The sequence below is a fragment of the Gouania willdenowi genome, chromosome 20 (genome assembly GCF_900634775.1).
Source record: "Gouania willdenowi chromosome 20, fGouWil2.1, whole genome shotgun sequence".
Taxonomy (NCBI): Eukaryota; Metazoa; Chordata; class Actinopteri; order Blenniiformes; family Gobiesocidae; genus Gouania; species Gouania willdenowi.
The window spans coordinates 5,053,129-5,076,101 of record NC_041063.1 but is presented as its reverse complement, the minus strand read 5'-3'; the positions used below and the strand labels follow the sequence as shown (position 1 = coordinate 5,076,101).

At 37.6% G+C, this 22,973-nt stretch overlaps 1 protein-coding gene across 3 annotated transcripts in view; it reads left to right on the top strand.

Moving 5' to 3' along the window:
* The window catches only part of LOC114454123 (WD repeat-containing protein 37-like), a 45,871-nt gene that overhangs the window by 8,714 nt on the left and 14,184 nt on the right, over window positions 1–22,973 (top strand). The window contains exons 2-6 of one of the 3 annotated variants that reach the window (XM_028434330.1): window positions 4,506–4,783; window positions 14,101–14,197; window positions 14,294–14,389; window positions 17,661–17,725; window positions 17,885–17,944. In XM_028434330.1, coding sequence (XP_028290131.1) covers window positions 4,631–4,783; window positions 14,101–14,197; window positions 14,294–14,389; window positions 17,661–17,725; window positions 17,885–17,944 — 471 coding nt within the window. In that variant the 5' untranslated portion in view covers window positions 4,506–4,630. The remainder of the gene's footprint in view (window positions 1–4,505; window positions 4,784–14,100; window positions 14,198–14,293; window positions 14,390–17,660; window positions 17,726–17,884; window positions 17,945–22,973) is intronic. The other 2 variants (XM_028434331.1, XM_028434332.1) reach the window with 2 other exon arrangements.

Here is a 22,973-nt window from a genome sequence, read left to right as displayed (position 1 = left end):
CCTGCACTCTGGGGAGCCTGTGGGTTCTGCTAATGTCTGAAGTGTCCCCCAATTACTCTTCCAACCCCAATAACTCCTCCTGTCCCCAGAGAACTTAGGCAGACTTAGGGGTGCGAGTGCAATCCTAGGTCCGACTGACCCTTGAAAGATGACAGATGTGCTCCGACCTGCTCCGACGCTTTCTTGTAGCACAGCGTGTTCTCCTCGCTGCTGCTGCGGTGTGCTGGAGAAACTAGGATCAAACGTTGGGCTCATGAGCCTCTGTGATGGTTGTCTCTCTGTTGGAGCTGGGGGAGATCCTAAAGGAGCACCCGCATCTTGAGCTCCACCAGGACTGTCCACATTACCACTCAGCTCGCTGCTTCTCACTGCAGCGACTTGGTTGGTTGCTGGGTCCGCGTCTGCAGTATGTGCACCATCGGTGGAGGGTTTACCAGCTCCTCCTTCCACGCTGCCTTTACTGTCCCCCTCGTTTTCACTACTAGCCCGGCTACTGCGATCGCCATGCGCCGACTTCCTGCTTTCACGCATGAGACTCTCTAGTGCAACAGAAGCCATTCTCCTCTTCTCCTTGAAGTCTTTGAGGCAGGCTCGCATGACATTCACCTCCTTCTCCGGGACGTAGCGATTCCAGTCCCGCACGAACTGCTCCAGCTCTTCGACTCTGCCACCCAATGCAATGAGCACCGAATCATACTGCTCATGGGTTATGCGACGTGACTGGAGTGCTTTAGCTTGATCCAAAATGTCCTGAAGGTCAGCCGTTAGGCTTTCAAACTGACCTGATGCACAGCGGGACCATGATGCTTCTTTCAACTTCAGTTCAGTGTCCTGATATTTTGTGCGGCAATCGTGTAGTTTTTTCTGCACACCAGCTATTTCAGCTGTAAATCCACTTGCATCCTCCTCCTCCATAACAGCGATGTAATCAAAACTGCTATTACACATCTCTTCCTAACTGATCTTGAGTGCCCTCATTTCAGATGTGAGGTCATATTCAGTTAAAAGGTCCATGTTAAACACAATAGCATTGACCTTCCTGTTGAAACCACCTTGTGCAGAAGATCGCTTTTTCTTTAATTGTTCACAGTCTGCCATTCTGTTTCTTTTCAGCGCACTTCCCTGCGGACTTTTTTGTTGACGTACACTTCCGGTGCGCGCCAACAAAATGGCGGCGACCTACTTCCGGTTGTTTGGTGGCTAGTTAGCAAGCTAACACTGTCTCTCTGCGGCGAACGGCTTATCCTATGCCGTCGCGCTAAACAGTCACAGTCAAAGTCACTCACAGCCCAGCAGCTGGCCACACGATGACCTCGTTGATGGCTTGATTCGAGTCTGCAGCGTTGTCGATCGGCCGGAACGCTCCGCGGCCGGGCTCCGTCTAATCGCTGGCTCGCTGTAGTTCACACTGTCCCATCTCCGCTTCTCCGTCGCGGGGCCGGCCCTATATTTTCTTAGATTAATCCGCCCCAAATAAAATACAGAAAAATGCGATAATTCCATAACATAATACAGGGTGTTTGGTTGGCGATAAATCAAAACAAATAAATTATACACCAACATGTGAAAGATAGGAGAACTCCACACAATGTATGAACCAGCGAACGCCCCGCCCCCACACACTGTCTCATGTTCATAAAGCAGCATGAGCTCAGCTACGGAGTGGCCCTACCTCACCGTGCGGGGAGGAGGAAGTCAGTGTCCCGTCTATAGACACGCCCACTCATGAATATGCATAAGTAGGCTGCAAATCAGCCTGTTTGTGTAGAGTTGCTCAGAAAGTGACTTTTTAGAGGCTAAAATTCTGGAGAACAGGCAAGTTTGGGAAAATAAACCTCAAATACTATGTTTTTGGGGTTCTTAGAACAAATGGAGATGGGTGAAAAATAGCATGACGTGGAACCTTTAATGCAGAGAAAACAAAGGGTCCTTAATGGATTTGTGAGCATAACTCGATAGCTGTGTTGACGTAAATCCACTGACCGATAGAAACAATCGCTCTTTACAGAAAATCATTCAGTTCAATAGTGTTTATATATTTGGTAAAAAAACTAAATCACCATAAGGAACCTGCAGCAGAACCAGATTCAGGGGTGGCAGCCATCTGTTGTGAAGATTTAGGGTTAGTACATGTTAAGTTTTTAAATATAAAATTAATAACTATAGTTAACTCAATTCACCATATTAACTTGCATGTTTTGCATGATTTTGGGAATTTTGGGATAAATTCCTGTTATTTAAATAGTCAATGCAATGGAAAAAAAAAAGAAATGTGTAAACTGGTGCAGGAACAAAATAGATGGCACTTAGCCTGGCTTAGAAAAACTGAATCATGACTCAAATTTAGTCAAATATTCCTCATAATATAATTTCAATGCATCAATTTTACATTATGATTAAATCAAATTATATATTTTAGAATATACCATACAAACTCAACAAAACGTTATTTGAAAAGTAAAAATTCTTCTTAATTATCATCATTTGCCTAATTTTAATCATGTTTTTGTTATATTTCAGCTCTGACTTTAAAGTTTTTGATTCAATATTGCGTTAATTGTCATTTTTCTGGATAAAAGAGACTAAATTGTGTTTCAGAAGTTTAAAACAGCATTGCAATAAAAAATTACGAGATATTTTTAAGACAGACAAGTGTAATGCACAGCTAAGATTAAGTTAGCAATAAGTTGAAATTTGCAATAATTTTATAATAAGGGGAAAAGCATTTTTTTTTTGTAGATTTTTATGGGAGTTGTTGAGTATTTTTGCAGTCGTTTTTTTGCATTTTTAAATAATAAATGAATGTATAGGTTTTGTGTATTTTTCTGTCAGCACAGAAATTCATTAATTTAAGGATGCTTGTTATTTACTAAAATTAAAATAAGCTTAATTTTTCTTCTGAGTAGTTTTGGTCCATCAGGGTAAATTCTAATCTGACACAAATTAGAATAGTTAACGCATGGAATGATCATGTCATGGATTCGTTGAAATACAAGCTGCCTACAGAGTCCATCAGCCTGAAGGGAAAGTGATCTCAAGCATTCTTTTAGAGTTACTAAAGAGAAAAACCAGGTCAACTCTCCCCTGATCAGGTGTCTCATCCACACGCCTTCCAGGCATTTCAGAAGATAATGAGTTACTCTCCCCCATTCAGCAAACAGCTGCTGTATCTGTAGTAAGAGTTTTAAAGGTTTCTCATCAATGATTAGTTCAGTGGTTCTCAACCTTTTTAGTCCCCAGAGACCCTCAAAATAAAGGTTCCAGAGAGCCGGGACCCTCACTGTAGCTGAAGGTGGTTGAACACAGACATGAACATTGAAGAATAGTCATGTGGAGACAGGACCATCTATAAGGGGGAATAAAGGGGAGAGATTTTTGGGGTCCATCCATAAAGTCAGCAAAATGATTTTATTTAGTTATCGGAATAATATCCACTGTTATACAGGAAATGTATTATTATAGTCATCTTAAAGTTGATGACTATAATAATACATAAAATGGGTTCAAAGTGATCAAAATGGTGAAATGGGGTTTTAAAAACTACAGAAATTGATTAAAAGTTATTAAATTAGAGTGGCCATAAACAGACAGAAAAAGTGGTAAAAAGCATTTGAAATGTCAATATTGGAACAGTCAGTTTAAAGTGGCAAATAATGGGTACGCCAAATTGTGAATCTGATGAAATTGGCCAAAATAAGCATGAAATATGTTGAAAAGAGGTTAAAAGTGACAATAATGGGTCAACATATGTGACATTAGGTGGAAGGGGTTTATAAATGCTGAAAATGTGCAGAAAAGGCATTGAAATTTGATTGAGAAGTGGCAGACATGAGAGTAATGTAACAAAAATACATTAAAAGGAGCAAAAATATGGCAAGAAAAAGTCATGAAAATAGGTTAAAATATGGCACGTTTGGTGTAGTGGCAGAAAAAGGGTAAAAATGGGCTCAAATTGTAAAAAAAAAAAAAATTCTTAGTTTTTTGAAGACATCTGGGGACCTCCTAGCAGTGTCTCATGACCCCAAATGGGGTCCTGACCCCAAGGTTGAGAACACCTGGATTAGAGGATTTACAAGAAACTAAAAAAAAAAAGGAGGTTTTTTTTTCCAGCAGCAGCAACATTAATACTGGAGTTTTCAGTGTTATTTTGAGGATTTATTTAACTAGTAAAAAATTAAATATTATAAAACAATTTTCAAAAGACCATCACCTTCTGTTCTAATTACTTAAAAAGTAATTGCTAAATGAACTTGATTGAATACCAGATTATCACCAGCTCTTGTTAGAGATGTGATTACTTTCTTTACCTGAATAGAAGTTCAAGATCTTTCTTTGTTTTCTTGCTAAGGAAGTTCCCAAGTTTACTGTAGGTCCCAATTAAAGAATTATTATTGATCCCTGATTTAAACCTTTTAAACCTTTACATGAATGTGCTACTAGTAATTTCTCTGTTCTGTGTTTGCTGAGACTCTCCTTTACATTGCATAACTTCTCGTTCCCTGCAGGCGGCTGCTCCTGAGCACCGTCCATCCCACCCGTAATCCAACCAGCACGCCTGGCTTGTGTTTACCTGTGTCCCAGGTAAGGGTGTAAAGCAGGGTGGGCGGGGCCACCCACCAAGGCCGGAGGCATGCCCGTGGAGGGCGGGAGCAGCAGCGGCTCCACTTCAGCCGCTCGACATCCCAAGCAGAAGCGCAAAGCTCACAGTCTGTCCATCCGACGCACCAACAGCACAGAGGAGAGGCCGTCGGGCGTCCACAGAGGGGACATGCTGGAGGGACAGGTGAGGGACGCACGCCACATGTTTAGCTCAGCCTGTTGGGATGATGCTGAGCTGGTTGTTGTTTTTCAGCTTTTAGTGGTTTTTCCTGCCTGTCAGTGCAGTAGCAGCCGGTTTTACAGCATTTTGACAAACCCACACATACTGTGTGTTTATATCAAAGACACCCCCCCCCCACACACACACACATCTTCACAATATTTGTGCAGTAAACTACTTGGAGATGAGTTTATCCCTTAATTAACTTCACAGGACCTAAAACCTTAGGTCTACATGTTGATTTGAAATCAATATGTTGTTAATATTGTTATTTTAATGAATGTTTCTAAATAAATGACAATGACCCATTTAAATGTATAGTTTTCTAATCAAGCACAGTATGTATCATTAGTAAGGCTGTGTTGTCAATGGCACACTTCGTATTATACTCTACAAACTCAATGAGTATATACTGTCTACTATATACTGTAAGTATGATTAGGATGATGAACGTTCCCAATAAAGTAAACTTCCAAGTTTCACAAGATGCATATGGAATCTACAATGACAAAAACCTGAATCACACTAGGCTAAATATCTCTGTTGATTCTCCACCTTTACTTTGAAACTTCTGAAAACATTTGAAGTGAGAAAGTGACCAAGTAGAATATTAACATGTACTCGTTTGATCCACGCACTACAACGCACTACATACTCATTTTGACGTCAAACTTTGTGTGGGTATTATGTTAATATTAGGGGTGTTGGAAAAAATTAATATTACGTTGCGCGATTCTCAGATCAATTCAAAATGCATTCATATCGATTTGTTTTTTAATTTATTTTTTAACCTTTCTTTAACCAGGAAAGTGTTTTCCACTGCAGGAGACATTGTAACTACACAAAGAAGTGCTGAAACCTGGGCATGTTGACCAGCTTGTGTTTTTTCAATAAAATCTAAAAAGAAAAGAACTAACTTTCTGCATTTATTGTTCTAGTCATATACCTCAGTTAAGTTGCACTAAAGTCAAAGTTGGTTAAAAAGCCACAGACAGATTGTATGTTATTTTTTTATTTTAAGTTGTTGGCACATGGCATGTTAAAACTAATGTTTTGAGAGTAAAATATGCCAATAAAATCTATTTCATACATAATGTTCTCATGAAGGTGTACAAATATACAGATTAGTTGTTTCTTAAAACATATGTTAAAAAAATAATCGCAATAATGGACTCATACTTTAATATCGGGATATATCGTATTGTATCGGGATAATAATCGTATCACCAGATGCCAGGCAGTACACACCCCTAGTTAGGATGACATTTACAACACAGCCAAATTGTTGAAAATACTCTCAAAATGTTGTTTCCAACAAATCTGCAATTTTCCTGAAATTGTTGCACAGAATTTCCTCAAATTAAATAAACATTCATCACTAAATTAATGAAACGTAAAGCTTGAGCAGGAACTAAAATCTGTCACTTATTGTCATATTTTACACATCATTTATACGGGAAGTGCAAACTGGGGCACAATAACGTTGAAATGGCTAATCTATAATCTGTGGTGCACTTGAGATCAAACTGGTCTTTATTTGACCCCTGAACTAACATGACTTTGATGGCCTTGCTATAAAGTATAGCTCCTCGCTAACTGATGGGCAGAAAACACAAGTCATGTGTCACATGACTTTACTCCCTTTGAGGTTTCTAATGTGTTCATAAAGTACCAGGTATGACCACTCCCCTTTTCACAGTGTCTGCATCATCATCTGCTGATCTGCTCACAGACATAACTAAAGCTAAATACTGTACGTGCTGCCACTTCCTAAATCAACGGTTCGTTAGTTAGTTAGTGATTAACCAGGCTGATTAAATACAAAGACTGATGGAGTCTTTTAACAAAGAGAAGAGTGTTCACTTCTCTTTATCGTGTGTGTTTTGTTTGATCAATAGCATCCTGGTCGTTAACTTTAGGAAACGCTGCCAACTTACACATCATGTGTCAGAGAAACCAAACAAAGGATTCTTTAGTGTTGAAGCTGGAGCTGTAGGATATGGACCAATATTCATTTCTCAATATTTTTTTTCTCAAAATGGCGATACACGATATACAGCTGTTTTTCAACCTTGGGGTCGTACTCGTAACCCCATGTGGGGTTGCCCGGATTTCAAACGAGGTCGTCTAACATTTCTAGTAACTGACCAAAAATTTAAATTAGAAATAAGATTAAATTAAATGAAAAAATAAGTTATAATTCTTTTTCAAATCTAAACACCACACACAATCTCAAACAACTTTCACCTTCTCAAATATGAATTTAGTTAAAATAAAATACAGTATAAAAATATCTGAGCGAGTGTATCTTGTCCCTTTGTGCATTAATCCAGGCTACACACAATATCACAGACTTGATCAAAAACTAATTATAGAATTAGTTAATTCTAGGTCACCAGAAATTTGTGATATCAAAATTGCAAGATTTCATTCATTAAATTCATGAATTCAAAATGTCTTAAATCATTGTTTCAAATGTCTTAAATTTTAACACAGAATAAGTATGATTTTATCATGATTGTAATTTTCTCACAGGTCAAAATAAATGGTAACAATTTTTGTTGTTTTTTTAAAAGTATAATTAACATGGGAAAATGGAAATTTAATGGAAATTGCCTATCCAACAAATAATTTTCTTAATAGTTTTTATTTTTTGTTTGTTTTTCTAAATTTCGGACTTTTTGTCGTCATTTTGTGTTTTTGGAGTGATTTTGATTATTTTAGTCTGGTTTTTTTTGTTTATTTTAGTCAGTTTTTTTGTGTGTTTTATTGTCATTTAGTGTATTTTTGTGTGTTTACTTTGGGGGCTGCCAGTTGCACGTCTGCACTGGACACTAGAAAACAATGACCCTAACCCTATGTTATTGATGTGGCGTTTTCCCCCCAATTGTTTACTGTGAAGTTGGTTTTAAATTTTTTTAAATTTTTAAATTTAATTTCAAATGTCCAGAAAAGATCTTGATTTTAACCCTAGATGGGGTCACAATTAAAAACAATCAGCTGCACAAGATGTTTCACTTTAGTCTTATTCTCCTGTAAAGGACAGCACGTGTGAGTGAGTTCTTGTTTAGGGGAAGACCACAAATCCATCTAATTGTGCTTTTAACACTGTTCTGAATGTTCTCCTAAAATGAGTATTTAAAAAGAAGAAAAGTTATGAAATAAAAGTATATCGATATAAGCAATAGGGCTGGGCAATAAATCGTGATTTGATATAAGTCAAGTTTTCTATTTTGGCGATATAGCAATTGACAATATCGCCTATATTGAGGTATATAATTTTTTTTATTTTTTACTTGTTTTGATTTATACAAGCATACAGTACAAATCTCATCATACAAGTATTAAGTATTATTCATAGCGTACAGTCAAACTGTCCTTCTTTACACTGTTTCCATATTTCTGATACATATTTTAAAGCTCATTTTGTATTAAAATCCTTGTTTTAGGAGTCTCTGCTCAGCACAGGTAGATGGATTACTGAGTGCATCCTAACACAGACCTTTCCCTAAACAAACCACACTACAGAACTCACTCACACGTGCTGTCCCTGATAGGACAAAAAGCCAAAAGTGTCACATATTGTGCAGCTGTTTGTTAATAAATGTGCCTGTGTGGCATTTTTCATCAGCAAATTTAACTCTGAATTGTCTTTTTGGTCAGACTTTATTGATTTAATAATATCGAGATTAATATCATATATCACTATTTTGAGAAAAAAAATACAGAAATATGAGTTTTGGTCCATATCGCCCAGCCCTAATAAGCAATATTGTAGTTTACTATATCACCGAAACAGAAATTGTGATATATCTTGACTCTCGATATATTGCCCAGGCCTAGTTGGAGCTGCGTCAGTGTTGCTTCTTTATTGCAGAAATGTGAGTGTTTTTGCGTATTTTCCCTTCATTGGAGCCCTTAAGCTTCTTCAGCTTTTACTTTCTGTGTGGGATGATGTGCTTGACCTCTCAGCCAATCACGGTGCAGCACAGCTAGCGCTGGTTCATTGTCTCATCAACTTTTAATGTGCTCTGCTTGTTCAGGTCTGATTAGTCTTTTCAACGGGCCTTTTTGTCCACGGCCAAGACATGCTGACACACACACACACACTGCTCTGTAAACTTGTGTGTAGCCACGCTCCCGACGCAGGTTTAAGGGCCACAAACTAAGCAGCTTTGAGTTGAGTAGAGATACTTGTTGTTTGGTAATTGGTCTTTATTTACTGAGTGTGTTGATGTGGTGCTGACAGAAGCTGAGTTGTGTGTGTGTGTTCCTCACGTCTTTGGGTACGATATGTAGCACTAGCTGCGAGCTGTCAGCCACAGTCTTTTCACTCCATTGTTTTCATGGCAGCTTTGACGTCTTTGTGCCGACCAGTGGTCAGCTGATAGCTGTTTGTGTCCTGGAGGTCACCATGGAGGTAAGACCAGACCTAGTTAGACTGGTTAATGCTAGTTAGACTGGTTAATGCTAGTTAGACTGGTTAATGCTAGTTAGACTGGTTTATGCTAGTTAGACTGGGTAATGCTAGTTAGACTGGTTAATGCTAGTTAGACTGGGTAATGCTAGTTAGACTGGTTAATGCTAGTTAGACTGGTTAATGCTAGTTAGACTGGTTAATGCTAGTTAGACTGGTTTATGCTAGTTAGACTGGGTAATGCTAGTTAGACTGGTTAATGCTAGTTAGACTGGGTAATGCTAGTTAGACTGGTTAATGCTAGTTAGACTGGTTAATGCTAGTTAGACTGGTTAATGCTAGTTAGACTGGTTTATGCTAGTTAGACTGGGTAATGCTAGTTAGACTGGTTAATGCTAGTTAGACTGGGTAATGCTAGTTAGACTGGTTAATGCTAGTTAGACTGGTTAATGCTAGTTAGACTGGTTAATGCTAGTTAGACTGGTTAATGCTAGTTAGACTGGTTTATGCTAGTTAGACTGGGTAATGCTAGTTAGACTGGTTAATGCTAGTTAGACTGGGTAATGCTAGTTAGACTGGGTAATGCTCGTTAGACTGGTTAATGCTAGTTAGACTGGTTTATGCTAGTTAGACTGGGTAATGCTAGTTAGACTGGTTAATGCTAGTTAGACTGGGTAATGCTAGTTAGACTGGGTAATGCTAGTTAGACTGGTTAATGCTAGTTAGACTGGGTAATGCTAGTTAGACTGGTTAATGCTAGTGAGACTGGTTAATGCTAGTTAGACTGGTTAATGCTAGTTAGACTGGTTAATGCTAGTTAGACTGGTTAATGCTAGTGAGACTGGTTAATGCTAGTTAGACTGGTTAATGCTAGTTAGACTGGGTAATGCTAGTTAGACTGGTTAATGCTAGTTAGACTGGTTAATGCTAGTTAGACTGGGTAATGCTAGTTAGACTGGTTAATGCTAGTTAGACTGGTTAATGCTAGTTAGACTGGGTAATGCTAGTTAGACTGGGTAATGCTAGTTAGACTGGTTAATGCTAGTTAATTCATTGTCTTGGTGATTTGTAGTTCATAGAGTTGTAGATAAATGCAGTTGGTGTTTAGTTGAATGAGAACAAATGTAGTTATTTGTTTTAAAATGTCATATTTCTGTTAAAGAATCTGTATTTTTTTCCTATTTAAATGTTTCTGGATTTAAACATTTAAACACATTTCTTTAGAATATTCTTGAATTTACATTTTAAAGCTGTAATATAAACTATTACAAATGTCGTCAAAGTGTCAAAAGACAGATAAACATTGAATGCCCAGTTTCGAACTGAAGATATGGCTTGTAGCTATTATTGTTATTATTATTATAATTAATAATAATTTATTCATGTATTATTATTTATACATATTTCAATCCATCTCAACATGTTTTTGCTTTTTTTCACTTTTCCGCAGCTTTTTAAACTTCTTTCAAATTTTTGTATGTTGTTCAAGCCTATTTCAGTTTCATAAGTTGTAATTTATTTTTCATTATAAGTTAAGTTATTTAATCCGTGTACCCTTCGTTCTTTGGTTATTTTGTTTCAGATTCAGAAATAGAACCTTTTTTTCCCGTTGGTTTCCCCGTTTTCCTGTTTCTGGTTTTAAATTAATAAAACAAAAAAAACAATTTGTTTATTTGATTTTGTAACAAAAACAAAGCGTACACGGAATTTATTTTACCACTTTTTATCATTACTTCTGCATTCTTTCTTTTTGTTTTTATCCAGACGGTCAAACTTAGGTTATTCATTGTTTACAAAGAACCAAAACTAAATGCTTACAATCCTAACAGTTGTGCCATTAGTGCAAAAAACAACAACAAAAACAAGTGAACCATCAATAATTTAGTATCACTTTTTTTCACTGTTTTGCAAATTTTAATAAAAATTCTGCACAGACATCATGCAACTTTCCCTGAATGTTTAGAGTTTCTTCTTCTTTGTTTATTTTTCTGTTTATTAAAACATCTCAGCACACAATGTAATGCGGACTCATTTTCTGTTGTACCAACCATCAGACCTTTACTATGTTTTCAGCAAAACAAAACTTATCAAAAAAACAAAACTATAATAACAAACGAAAAACAAAATAAAAAGAACATATTAACTTCTGTAGCAACGGAACCAGGGTAACTTCAGTAATGCATTTCAACTCATGCATCCTCACTCACATTTAATACACTGAATCTAGTTATTATTATTATTGGTTGTTATTATTATTGCTTATAGTTTTTGGTGAAGTGCTGTCGGTTATTACTGTAACATCCCAGATTTCCCCTCTGTGTGACGGAAAAAGAAGACTCTTATCAGATTCTAATTGACAAGTGTGAAGTGTTCAGTTACAATAAATGATCTTTATCATATTGTGCTTGTTATTCTTTGTTTTCCTTGTAATTATTATTTTGTTTAAAGTCACGCCTCAGGCCATATTGGGTCTGTAAGTTTAACTCGTGCCATAAACCAATCGGTGGGTGTGTAGGTAACATCTGTGTGATGGGGTCAAGTCTAGATCAAGTGTGTTAAACTCAAGGCCCGGGGGCCATATCCGGCCCTTTAGAGCATCCAATACACCTTTTCGCGGTGACAAAATCATCCAGGACATTTGCCTTAGCAACTTTCTCCGCCATTTTAAGAGGGGTTTACATTTGCCTGACAACCACTATTTACACTATTTACCACGGACAACACGAAGGTTTCAGCAGATTAGAGCCAAAGGCCAAGCACCAATATGAAGGGAAGTTACATCTGGTTGGTTTAGAACCATGTCTATACCAAACACCTCAAGGTTCATGGAAAAATGACCCGACAACATGGCCTGATCTCCAATGATCTGCTATTTATGAGTAGCTCATTAACAGCCCTGTCATCTACACAATGGAGAAGATGAGGACTTACAAAAGCTTGGATGCATATATATACTTTAAGGTAGGCTTATGTATGCGTTTGTGTCTATATAGGCCTGTGTCATCATGATAATTGGCTCGTTTCGCAATGTGGCTATGCTAGGCTAGCACCGCTAATAATATAATAATAATAATACAGCCTAAATTACAACATAAATGTGTATATGAAGCACATTTGTTTATTTAATATACTCACAGTTCATATACAAGTCAAGGCATTTTACTGTTAACTTCACGTTGCTTGTCTTCAAGTTAGACATATTAGCCATAAACATTTCAGTCATTACAGAATACATTATAATTTAAATGGAGGATAATTCATAATCAATGTCATAAAATCACTCAGGAAGAAATTATATCCCTAAAATACACAACCTACCATTAACAAAATGTCTACTGCAAACCTCAGTGCTTGGATCCATAATTTTTGTTTCTGACCTTTTTCTGTCGGTATTCTGTAAAAGTCTATCTTTTCCTTCAGCCAGGCGTGGTTATGACAGCCAAATACTACGCAGGGTTTGGGCATTATACGATAAAAATCAGCCAGAATGCAAAATCAGCGGTAAATAGCGGTTGTCAGGCTAATGATTACCACTGTTAAAATGGCGGCTCGCGTTGCTCAGTCAAATGCTGACGTCACGCGAAAGGTGTATTCAGCCCCCAGTAGACAGTAAAAATGACAGAGAAAACATGAATGATTATGTAAATGACCAAATGATCTCAATATCACCAATTTAGTGAAGGTCTAGAATATTTTTGGGAGCTTGTAGTTATCACATGTATGCAGTTATTTTTAATTGCAAATTGTGGAAAGAATTCTCAATTTTTCCACAAATCTTGCAATAGCTCACAAACAATTCCATAAAATTCTCATACATTACACCAAAATTTCTTACAAAATCAATTGAAGTGAAGATCCAGCAGGGACTGATATTAAAAACTAGGACACAATTTATATTAAAATTGTTATTTTTCCCACCTAAAATCTGCGGCCCAATTGAAGTCAAACTGGTTCATGTTTGGCCCCTGAACTAAAATGAGTTTGACACCACAAGAACAATTTTAACATCATTGGGCCTTAGTTTCCAGTATCATCTTAAATCACTTCCCAATTGTTTGTGAGGTATTAAAAGATTTGTGGAAAAATTTAGTTATTTACAATTTACAAATAAAAATGACTGCATTCATGTGATATAAACGATGGAAAAATGCAAGCCCCTGAAAATATGGTAGAGTTTCATTAAATTGTTCAATTTGAGAGATCTACAACTGGATTATTTGGTCAGTTACATTTTTACTTTCTTCTGCAGGCCAAATTGGATCCCCTAAAGGGCCGGTTTTGGCCCCCCTGGCCTTGAGTTTGACACGTGCTTTAGAGCATCTAATGTGGCCAACAGGGGAAAGTAAAAATGACAGAGAAAACATGAATCCTTGTTAATTGCAAACTAATTCAGATGTAGATGTATATCTCAGCTCCTCTAAATGCACAAAGTCAATGAAACTCCACTGTTCCTAATTCTTCAGTCCCATGATGGCAGTCATTTTTAATCACAAATTGTCGAAATTAACATCCAATTTTTCCAGAATCCTGCAATTTTAATGAAATTATTCTACAAAATTTGCCCAAATTAACTAAAAATTGGTCACAAATTGAAGGAAATTTGAAGTCACTTGTTACTTAAACATTGTCTTACACACACATATATCATTTTTACGTGGGATTGCAAACTGGGGACAGAATGATGATAAAATATTTGTCCCACTTGAGATCAACCTGCTCTGTTTTTGACCTCTGAACTAACATGAGTTTGAATCCCCTCGTCCAGATAAACAATGGTGAATCCCAATGACGATGTGCTGTTGCCATAGCGGCCTTTTCTGCTGACCTCATGCTTTAATCCACCCTTGGCCTTTGTCTTGTCCAGGACTCGAAGCTGCCTCTGACCCTGAGGAATAACCTCCTCGACCTCTTCGGGCAGATCGAACGCGAGTTTGAAAACCTCTACATTGAAAACCTTGAGCGTGAGTAAACAGAGAAAAAAAGACAAAAACGACATTCAGTCTGTATTGATCTGACTCAGCACAGACTGTTTAATGTGCTGTTTGCTCATATTTCAGTGCGCAGAGAAATCGAGTCTCTGAATGAGCGTCTGACTGGAGATGGGCAGGCCGTGGAGGGAGGGGACCCCACCAAGGGAGCGCTGAAAACAAAAGGTAAGATTCATCCCCTTGTTGGTGTCATAAATTTGTCTGAGAGCTGGAGCTCATAAAGAATATGAGTGGGTCGTTGTATATTTAGCTATAAAACAGCTTTGGATGTAGGAGAAGCTGTTTTATGGGAGCAGAAGAGAAGTTGTTTGTGTCACAGCTCAGAAACCAGCACAAGAGAACAAGAGGGAGACTCATTGAAGTGTTAGAATTAGTGCTGGGAATTTAATTGTGATTAATTACTGAAAAATAACACTTTTTTAAAAAATCAATCACTCTTTTTTGCACTTCAAATACCGATGAACCTTTCTGATTTCATGAATTCTCGGTACACCCATAATACTGATGCACAGACCACAACACAATTAACAGGAGAACCTGTGGAGAAGTCGTTGCTGTAATTAGTGGGCATTAATTTTTGTTTAAAAAAACACTGGATGGAAAACAAAAGCCCAGTTGTGTAAAAATTGTTGGAGAAAGAGTTTGTGGATCAGCGGAGCTCTGCTAGCCTCAGATAGCACCTCAATGCTAACCATGTGGCAGCTAGCACCTCAATCCTAAACATGTAGCAGCTAGCACCTCAATGCTAAACATGTAGCAGCTACCACCTCAGTGCTAAACGTGTATCAGCTAGCGCCTCAATGCTAACCATGTCACAGCTAGAACCTCAATGATAAACAGATAGCATCTTGCACCTCAATGCTAAACATGAAGCAGCTAGCACCTCAATGCTAAATATGTAGCAGCTACCACCTCAATACTAAACATGTAGCAGCTAGCACCTCAATGCTAAATATGTAGCAGCTACCACCTCAATGCTAAACATGTAGCAGCTAGCACCTCAATGCTAAACATGTAGTAGCTAACATGGACAACGGTCCTATTGAGAGCAGACAGTTTCTCCAATCCTTACTGGACAAGATGACAGGGTTCAGAGCCAAAATAAGTCCATGAGTGACAAATGAACAAAGTCAGTGGATAAATGATTGTTTGATGACTTGTGTGACCGGCTCTGAGCTGGTGGAGAGTATTCTACTTATTATTAGAGGTTGTAAATAAACAGATCAAATTGAGGTCAGAAGCTGAATTGTTAGGTTTCTTTTCTGGTAAACGTGACAGTGCCATTCTCATTTATTTATGAGATTTTGCGGACCGTGTGTGATCAAAACAAAATGTCTCTGTGATCAACCAGTAGATCGTGATCGATGCAAAGGACACCCCTGCCGTACGGCATACCCGCTTGGGTTGTAGTCCTCCACACCGATGTTGGTCTGGAGACCACATTTTGAAGGTCTTGGTCTCCGTCTCAGACTAGCCTCACTTTGGATTTTCCTTCAAGACCAGCAGAGAGCAGCATTGTTCTGCTATTCTTCAAATTCATTAATGTGATCGTAAGGGGAAGGTCTGTGAACTGTTCTTCATTAATTTATACATTTAGTGTTAGCTCACTGATTGGAAATCTTTTCCAGTTTTTCATGTGTCGACTCCTGTAAACACCAGGACATCAGTCCATCTTATTTCTAGTCAGGAAACCCTCAGAACTCTTATTCATCAGTGTTTTTTTTAAATATATAAGGATTTATTTTTGTAAGAATTTAGTTAAAGAAATGTGTGAATTTGTAATCTTATTAGAAGATTTTTGCATGTTTTGCTTTGAAAGAGTTGCAGAATTCTTATTTTTGTCAGTGAAATGTTTTTGAAAGAAAACTACAATTAATAAGACATATAATAATAATATCAATAATAACTAGAATTTTTGCATTTCCTGAAGAAAATGCAAGTGAGGATGCATGTGCTGGCCCGCGTCGCACTACATTAGCATAGCATTAAGCTAGCAATAGCTTTAACGTTGTAATAACCTAGCAACAATCGCTTTGAAGGTTGAAAAAGGTTGAAAAGTTTGGAAAAGGTTGAAAAAGTTGAAAAAGTTTAAAATTTTTGATAAAGTTTGAAAAATTTGAAATAGGTTGAAAAAGTTGAAAAAGGTTGAAAAGGTTCAAAAAGTTTGAGCAATGATAATAGTAAATGATTATAATAAAGGGGAACAAATACAATAGTGAGGTAGAATTTTTGCATTTCCTGAAGAAAATGCAAGTGAGGATGCATGTGCTGGCCCGCGTCGCACTACATTAGCATTGCATTAACCTAGCAATAGCCTTATCGTTGTAATAACTTATCAACAATCGCGAAAACCAGTTTATATACTAGTATAAGTAAATTCCCAATATGAGCTGAGAGTGAACAAACAGCTGAAGCATTAGTTGAAAAGTTTAAAAAAGGTTGAAAAAGGTTTAAAAAAGGTTGAAAAAGGTTAAAGAAAAAGGTTTAAAAAAGGTTGAAAAAGTTTGAAATGGGTTGAAAAAGTTTGAAAAAGTTTGAAAAGGTTGAAAAGTTTGAAAAAGGTTGAAAAGTTTGAAAAAGTTTGTAAAGTTTGAAAAAGTTGGAAAAAGATTGAAAAGGTTTGACAATGGTTGAAAAAGTTGAAAAGGTTGAAAAGGTTGAAATAGTTGAAAAAGTTGAAACATTTGAAATATTTTTAAAAGGTTGAAAAATGTTGAAAAGTTTGAAAAAGTTTGATGAACCTAGCGTTAGCATTTACATTTAGCCTTAATGCGCTAGCATTAGCATTGTGCTAGCATTAGCATTGTGCTAACATTAACATTGTGTTAGCATTAGCATTGCACTAACATTAGCATTGTGCTAGCATTAGCAATGTGATAGCATTAACATTGCGTTGGCATTGCGCTAGCATTAGCATTGTGCTAGCATTAGTATTCTGTTAGCATTGTGTTAACATTAGCATTGTGCTAGCATTAGCAATGTGATAGCATTAGCATTGCGCTAGCATTAGCATTGTGTTAGCATTGCGCTAACATTAGCATTACGCTAGCATTAGCATTACGCTAGCATTAGCATTGCGTTAGTATTAACATTGTGCTAGCAATAGCATTGCGCTAACATTAGCATTGCGCTAGCATTAGCATTGTGCTAGCAATAGCATTGCACTAGCATTAGCATTGCGCTAGCAACAGCATTGCACTATCATTAGCATTGCGCTAGCATTAGCATTGTACTAGCAGGTTTTGACTCAGTGGCGACTCCCAAAGTCTTTGTCTTGGTCTCAGATATTAGGCTCTTGAGTACATCACTAATACCTGGTAATACTGAGATTTTGGGTTTTATATTCTAAATCAACATATCGGTAATGACACCAAACCAAAGGGTTCCTCCCTCAGACAATAACTGGACACATTGTTCTTCATGTGTCTGTCCTCAGCCAGCCACAGCACCAGTCAACTCTCACAGAAGCTGAAGACGACCTACAAAGCCTCCACCAGCAAGGTATCACACATCCTGTTTCTGTTTGGGTTGCCAGATCTGATCTCCTCTGAATGGAGACATTCAAATGTTCTCAGAGCTACTTTGAAACTGTTAATGAGTTCCAGGAACTAAATGGTTTGTAACTGTTTCCTGATTGTGTTTCGTCCCCTGTCGATGTAGCGCCGTCACACTCGCTACTTCAGTGTGGCATCATGGGAGTTTTTGGGTGGAGATTCATGGGTAACTTCCTGAATGCTCTGTTATGTCACTAAGCCTTATGATGGGAGACTCTTAATCCCAGTCTGACCTTGACTCCTCATCCTGTCCCTGCTCTGCACCCTGACCTCAAAGGTTTGGGAGAATGGCTGCACGTCAAATCAAATCTCACCACAAATCTGACTTTAGAGATGAGATTGGTTTCGACTTAACATAGAATAATTCACTGAAACAGTCATTAGTCAGAGAAGATGAGAGAATCCAAACTTCCTGCTTTTTATTTATATGATTCTACTCAGGAAACTTTTTAACTGAGCTGGTAATTTAAATCATGATTCACTTTTTTTTTTAACCAAATATAGTGTTTCAAAGAAAACACATGTAAACACTTTTTTAAAACATAAATCTATATATTTTCCTGTGCAACATGCATTTGACAGCATGATTGTCAAAAGAAAAGTTTATTTCCATATAAAAGACAAGTCCAACATGAGACATTAGGTATTTATTTATTATTGACCAGCTGTCTGCAACCCACCAGTTCAAAATCATTAAGAGATATCAAGTGAGCGCGATGTTCTTAAAGTAGATATTTTAAAAGCAGATTCTAAGTTTGAAGTTAGTGTAAAGCTGTACCAGTGGATGAGAGCATACAGATGTGCATCTTTTGTGAGGCATTCCCAGTTTGACCAGTGCTGGTCAGCTTCGAAAGAAAGGTATAAAGAGCAGTAAAAAGTGTGGCTAACTAGTGGCGTGCTTTAATACTGTGCATCCCAATCCAACAGGTGAGTTACTGCTGTTAAAGTCACAGGTTTCTGCTGATTCAGAAGGAACAGTTTGTTGTGCTGAGGCTGGACAGACGCCAGTTACAGAGTTCACAAGTCTTGGTTTTTAACGTACATCTGTGTGACTTACTGGGAAACACGTGGCAATGTGGTGTACAGTGAGAAAATAAGACAGGAGAGGTAGGGGAACACCTCAGACATCTGGTAAAACCTGGGTCCTGCCACCAATGTGAATTTTACACACACACACACTACCTAAAACTTTTATCACAGCGGTGTTAGTTATTTTTATTTTATTTTACAATTTTTTTGTTATATTCTTTGAGTCATTTTGTTTCTTGTTTTTGATGTTTGAGTCATTTTGTGCATGTCACGGCAAATTTGCGGTTGACCTCATTTGGAGACATGATTTATTGCTCTGGTTGAGTGATGGAGTCCAGGTGAGGCATTGATGAATTTATAAAAAAGGTTTATTATAAAACTAAATAAAAAAGGAGTGAAAAAGAAGCTTCCATCCTGAAAGAATGAAAGGCAAAAGGCTCGTGGCAGAGCAAAAAGGCAAGACCCACTCTAACTAACAGTTTCACAGCTTAAGCTTTTATACAGATAACAGAAAAAGTTCCATCCTGAGGTGAGGAGAAGGAGGGAGTCAGATGCCCAACAGTAGAAACATTTGAGGATGATGAAGACGTGTATATTATGAGGAAGATTGGGCGCCACTCTTATCTATTCTTGATAGTGTGTGTGTGCGTGCTAGGGATGTAACGATTCACTCAACTCCCGATACGATTCGATTCACGATACTGGCGGCTCTTGGGTTTTGCAGTGGCGGTACTTGGAAATACATTTGTCATGGATGCACTGGCCTTGGGCTGTGGGATAACACTCATACTGGGCTCAACCTTAGACACGTTGTTCCCAAATACCTGTTTTATGGAATTTCCACTCACCTCTTCCTCTGTTCACAGCCACCACCATTATTCCTAAACCACACACTGGTCACCAAACTGGCTTGACAACACAACAATAAACACAATATACACAACCACAATTTCACATCGCATCACTTAAAACTATTCCTCACCCATTCCATATCCTATCTTGTATCCCTCTTCCCTGCTAACTTCCCCACCCCCCTCCAACCCCTCACCTTGGTGTAACACTGCCCTCTCTTTTTTACATCCTCCCTTTAATAAAGTATTTCTTACCCTTCCCTAGGGAGGGCTGGTGACGGTCACAATTATGCAATGAAATAAATAAATTTATTTAATTGCAATAATAAAATATGCATTGCTGTCAAAAGATTGCACTTCTTGTAGTGTTAACCTTCGAAAGCATGTGCAGACAAGGTAAAAAAAAAAAAAAAAAAAAAAAAAGGTTTATTATAAAACTAAATAAAAAAGGAGTGAAAAAGAAGCTTCCATCCTGAAAGAATGAAAGGCAAAAGGCTCGTGGCAGAGCAAAAAGGCAAGACCCACTCTAACTAACAGTTTCACAGCTTAAGCTTTTATACAGATAACAGAAAAAGTTCCATCCTGAGGTGAGGAGAAGGAGGGAGTCAGATGCCCAACAGTAGAAACATTTGAGGATGATGAAGACGTGTATATTATGAGGAAGATTGGGCGCCACTCTTATCTATTCTTGATAGTGTGTGTGTGCGTGCTAGGGATGTAACGATTCACTCAACTCCCGATACGATTCGATTCACGATACTGGGTTCACGATACGATTCTCTCGCGATTTATTTTACAAAATGGGACTGTATATAAATGACTGAAAAATATTCCTTTATTTTTTTGGGGAAAATACTATACTATTTTTCATTGTCAAATGAATCCCTTGATAAACTATTCAAAACAATGCAATTTAACTAAAAATAAATCTTGAATGAAATAAATAAAGGAATAATACAAATGAAGAAGAAGCTTATTATTTAAATTCTGGTTCTATAGTAAACAATGCAAAACTGCATAATAGTTATTTTTCTTTTTAAAAGTGCAACTGAAAATGTATTTTGTGCCTTAACAATTGGACTAAAAAAACAAACAAAAAAAAAAAACAGTCATTTTACTGTATTTAGGTCAGATATTTGTTTGAACCAGCAGAGGGCGCTGGTAACCCAGTGGTCAGTTGGCATGCAGATATTTTGCAGTGAAGAAGAGATGCTATGCTAGCAGACAGAGCTAATAGAAAAATGTGACTTTTACAGATATTCATGTAATATTACAGATATTCTTTCGGCGCTAAAGGGGTAATGAATCATTTATGAATATGTTTAAGAGTAGAAGGCGGCCAGAAAGAAAGTATTAGCAGATTTCGCTGGCCGCCAACACTTCTGGGTAGCGCCCTCTGCTGTTTAAAAAAAGTACTGCGATTCAATTTTCACAGCATCGATGTGAATCGTTATACCTATGAATCGATTTTTAACTGCCTTACGATTAATCGTTACATCCCTAGTGCGTGCATATCTGCACGTGAGTTTGAGTTTGGCCTTCAGCAGAAACTCTGTGTTGCACTGAGTACAATACGATCTGTACTGTTTAATCTAACATGATTCAGCTGTTCAAAAGTGCGAAGAGTAATGGAGTCATGTATTAAAACATGACAAATTGTACACATGAACACACATTTGACGATATTATGATGAATATAAAAATTGCCATAACATGCATTTCTTTGTTTTCTGTCATTTTGTTGACATTCTGTATGTTTATGGAATAATTACGCTTGTTTTTCCACTTATTTTTCACTCATTAGTGTGTTTTGCTTTTAAGAACCTGAACTCATGTATTTTCATATTATTATATTATATAGGAATAATTATAAATACTAAGAATAATAAATGATAAAATATGAAAAAGAGCTTATTGGCTTGAATCTCTAAAGCATGTGTCAATCTCATGGTCCAGCGGCTGAATCCGGCCCTTTGGAGTAGCCAATTTGGCCCGCAGAAGAACTTAAAAATGACAGAGAAAAAATTAATCACTGTGTAAATAACACCCAATGATATTTGCTGGAGCTCACAGTTTTGTGCTTATATCTTTTGATTGCAGTCATTTTTTTAATGTTGAACTGTTGAAAAAAACAAACAAAATCCTTCAATTCAAATTATTACATAATATTTCCCTTAATAAAATAGAAATTGGCCACAAAATCTTGGAAATTCAAAGTGAAGATCCTGTTTGGACTGATATCTGTCACTTATTGATTGGATATGGTCGGTTTTTTACAAAGTTAGTATTTTATGTATATGTAGAAGTGCAAACTGTGGCACAAAAATGTTGAAATTCTTAATTTTCCTGCTTAAAATCTGTGGCCCACTTGAGAATAAGCTGCTTTGTATTTGGCCCCTGAACTAAAATGAGTTTGACACCCCTGCTCTGAGCACTTGTTCCCCTAGAAACATTTGTATTCAATCTTTATTTCACTTTTGCTTGAGGCAATAAGGTAAAGTAAGTGCACAAAGACAGAATAATAAGCTACGTTACCTGCTGAAATTAACTTGTCATCCCATTTTAGAAAACCACTGCAAAACAATTGAGTCTGCCTCTGTTCAACAAAAGAACGGGTTTTAATTTAAATTCATGCCCTTTATTTTGAAAGGTCGTGTTCCAATTTGCCTGTAAGCCCCTCCCTCCATTACATTAAACAAAACAGAAATTCTGTGTGCAGCCAAACCGTGAGCTTAGATAAAGAGCGGGACATTTGAATTCAAGGACGGACTTGATCCATTAACCTCCTGCTAACCTGTCAGCTGGCTCAGAAACCACTAATACTGGGAGAACTGGTAGGAGGTGAAGCTAATAATCTGTGTGTACTGAAGGGACGACCTTGACAGGAACCGTTCCCTTCATCGCTCATTGTGTTCCACTGGCTGTAAACAAATGCGATTGTGTTCCGGTGTAATGGGAAAATAAGCACCCGGGACAGAATGGGAGTGTGTGTGTTAACACTGTGACACCTGTGAAGCTGCTGCGTCTAATGACTAGTAATGACAGAAGCAGCTGCTCACGTGTGTGGTTGGGTTGGCCGTGTGCTTGCAGCAGCATGTAGAGTCAAGGCTGTGAGAGTGCTGGAAACACACACACACACACACACACACTCTCAGTCCTGTGTGGTCCAGATGCAGGGAAGCCACGCTCTGTGAACGCAGGCAGATTGACAATTTAGCAAATATTATTATTACAGACCTGTATCACTTGCTTAAAGTTGCTGGAGAGATTTTTTTTTTAATTTCATTAGATAAATGTAGGCTTCACGAATCAATA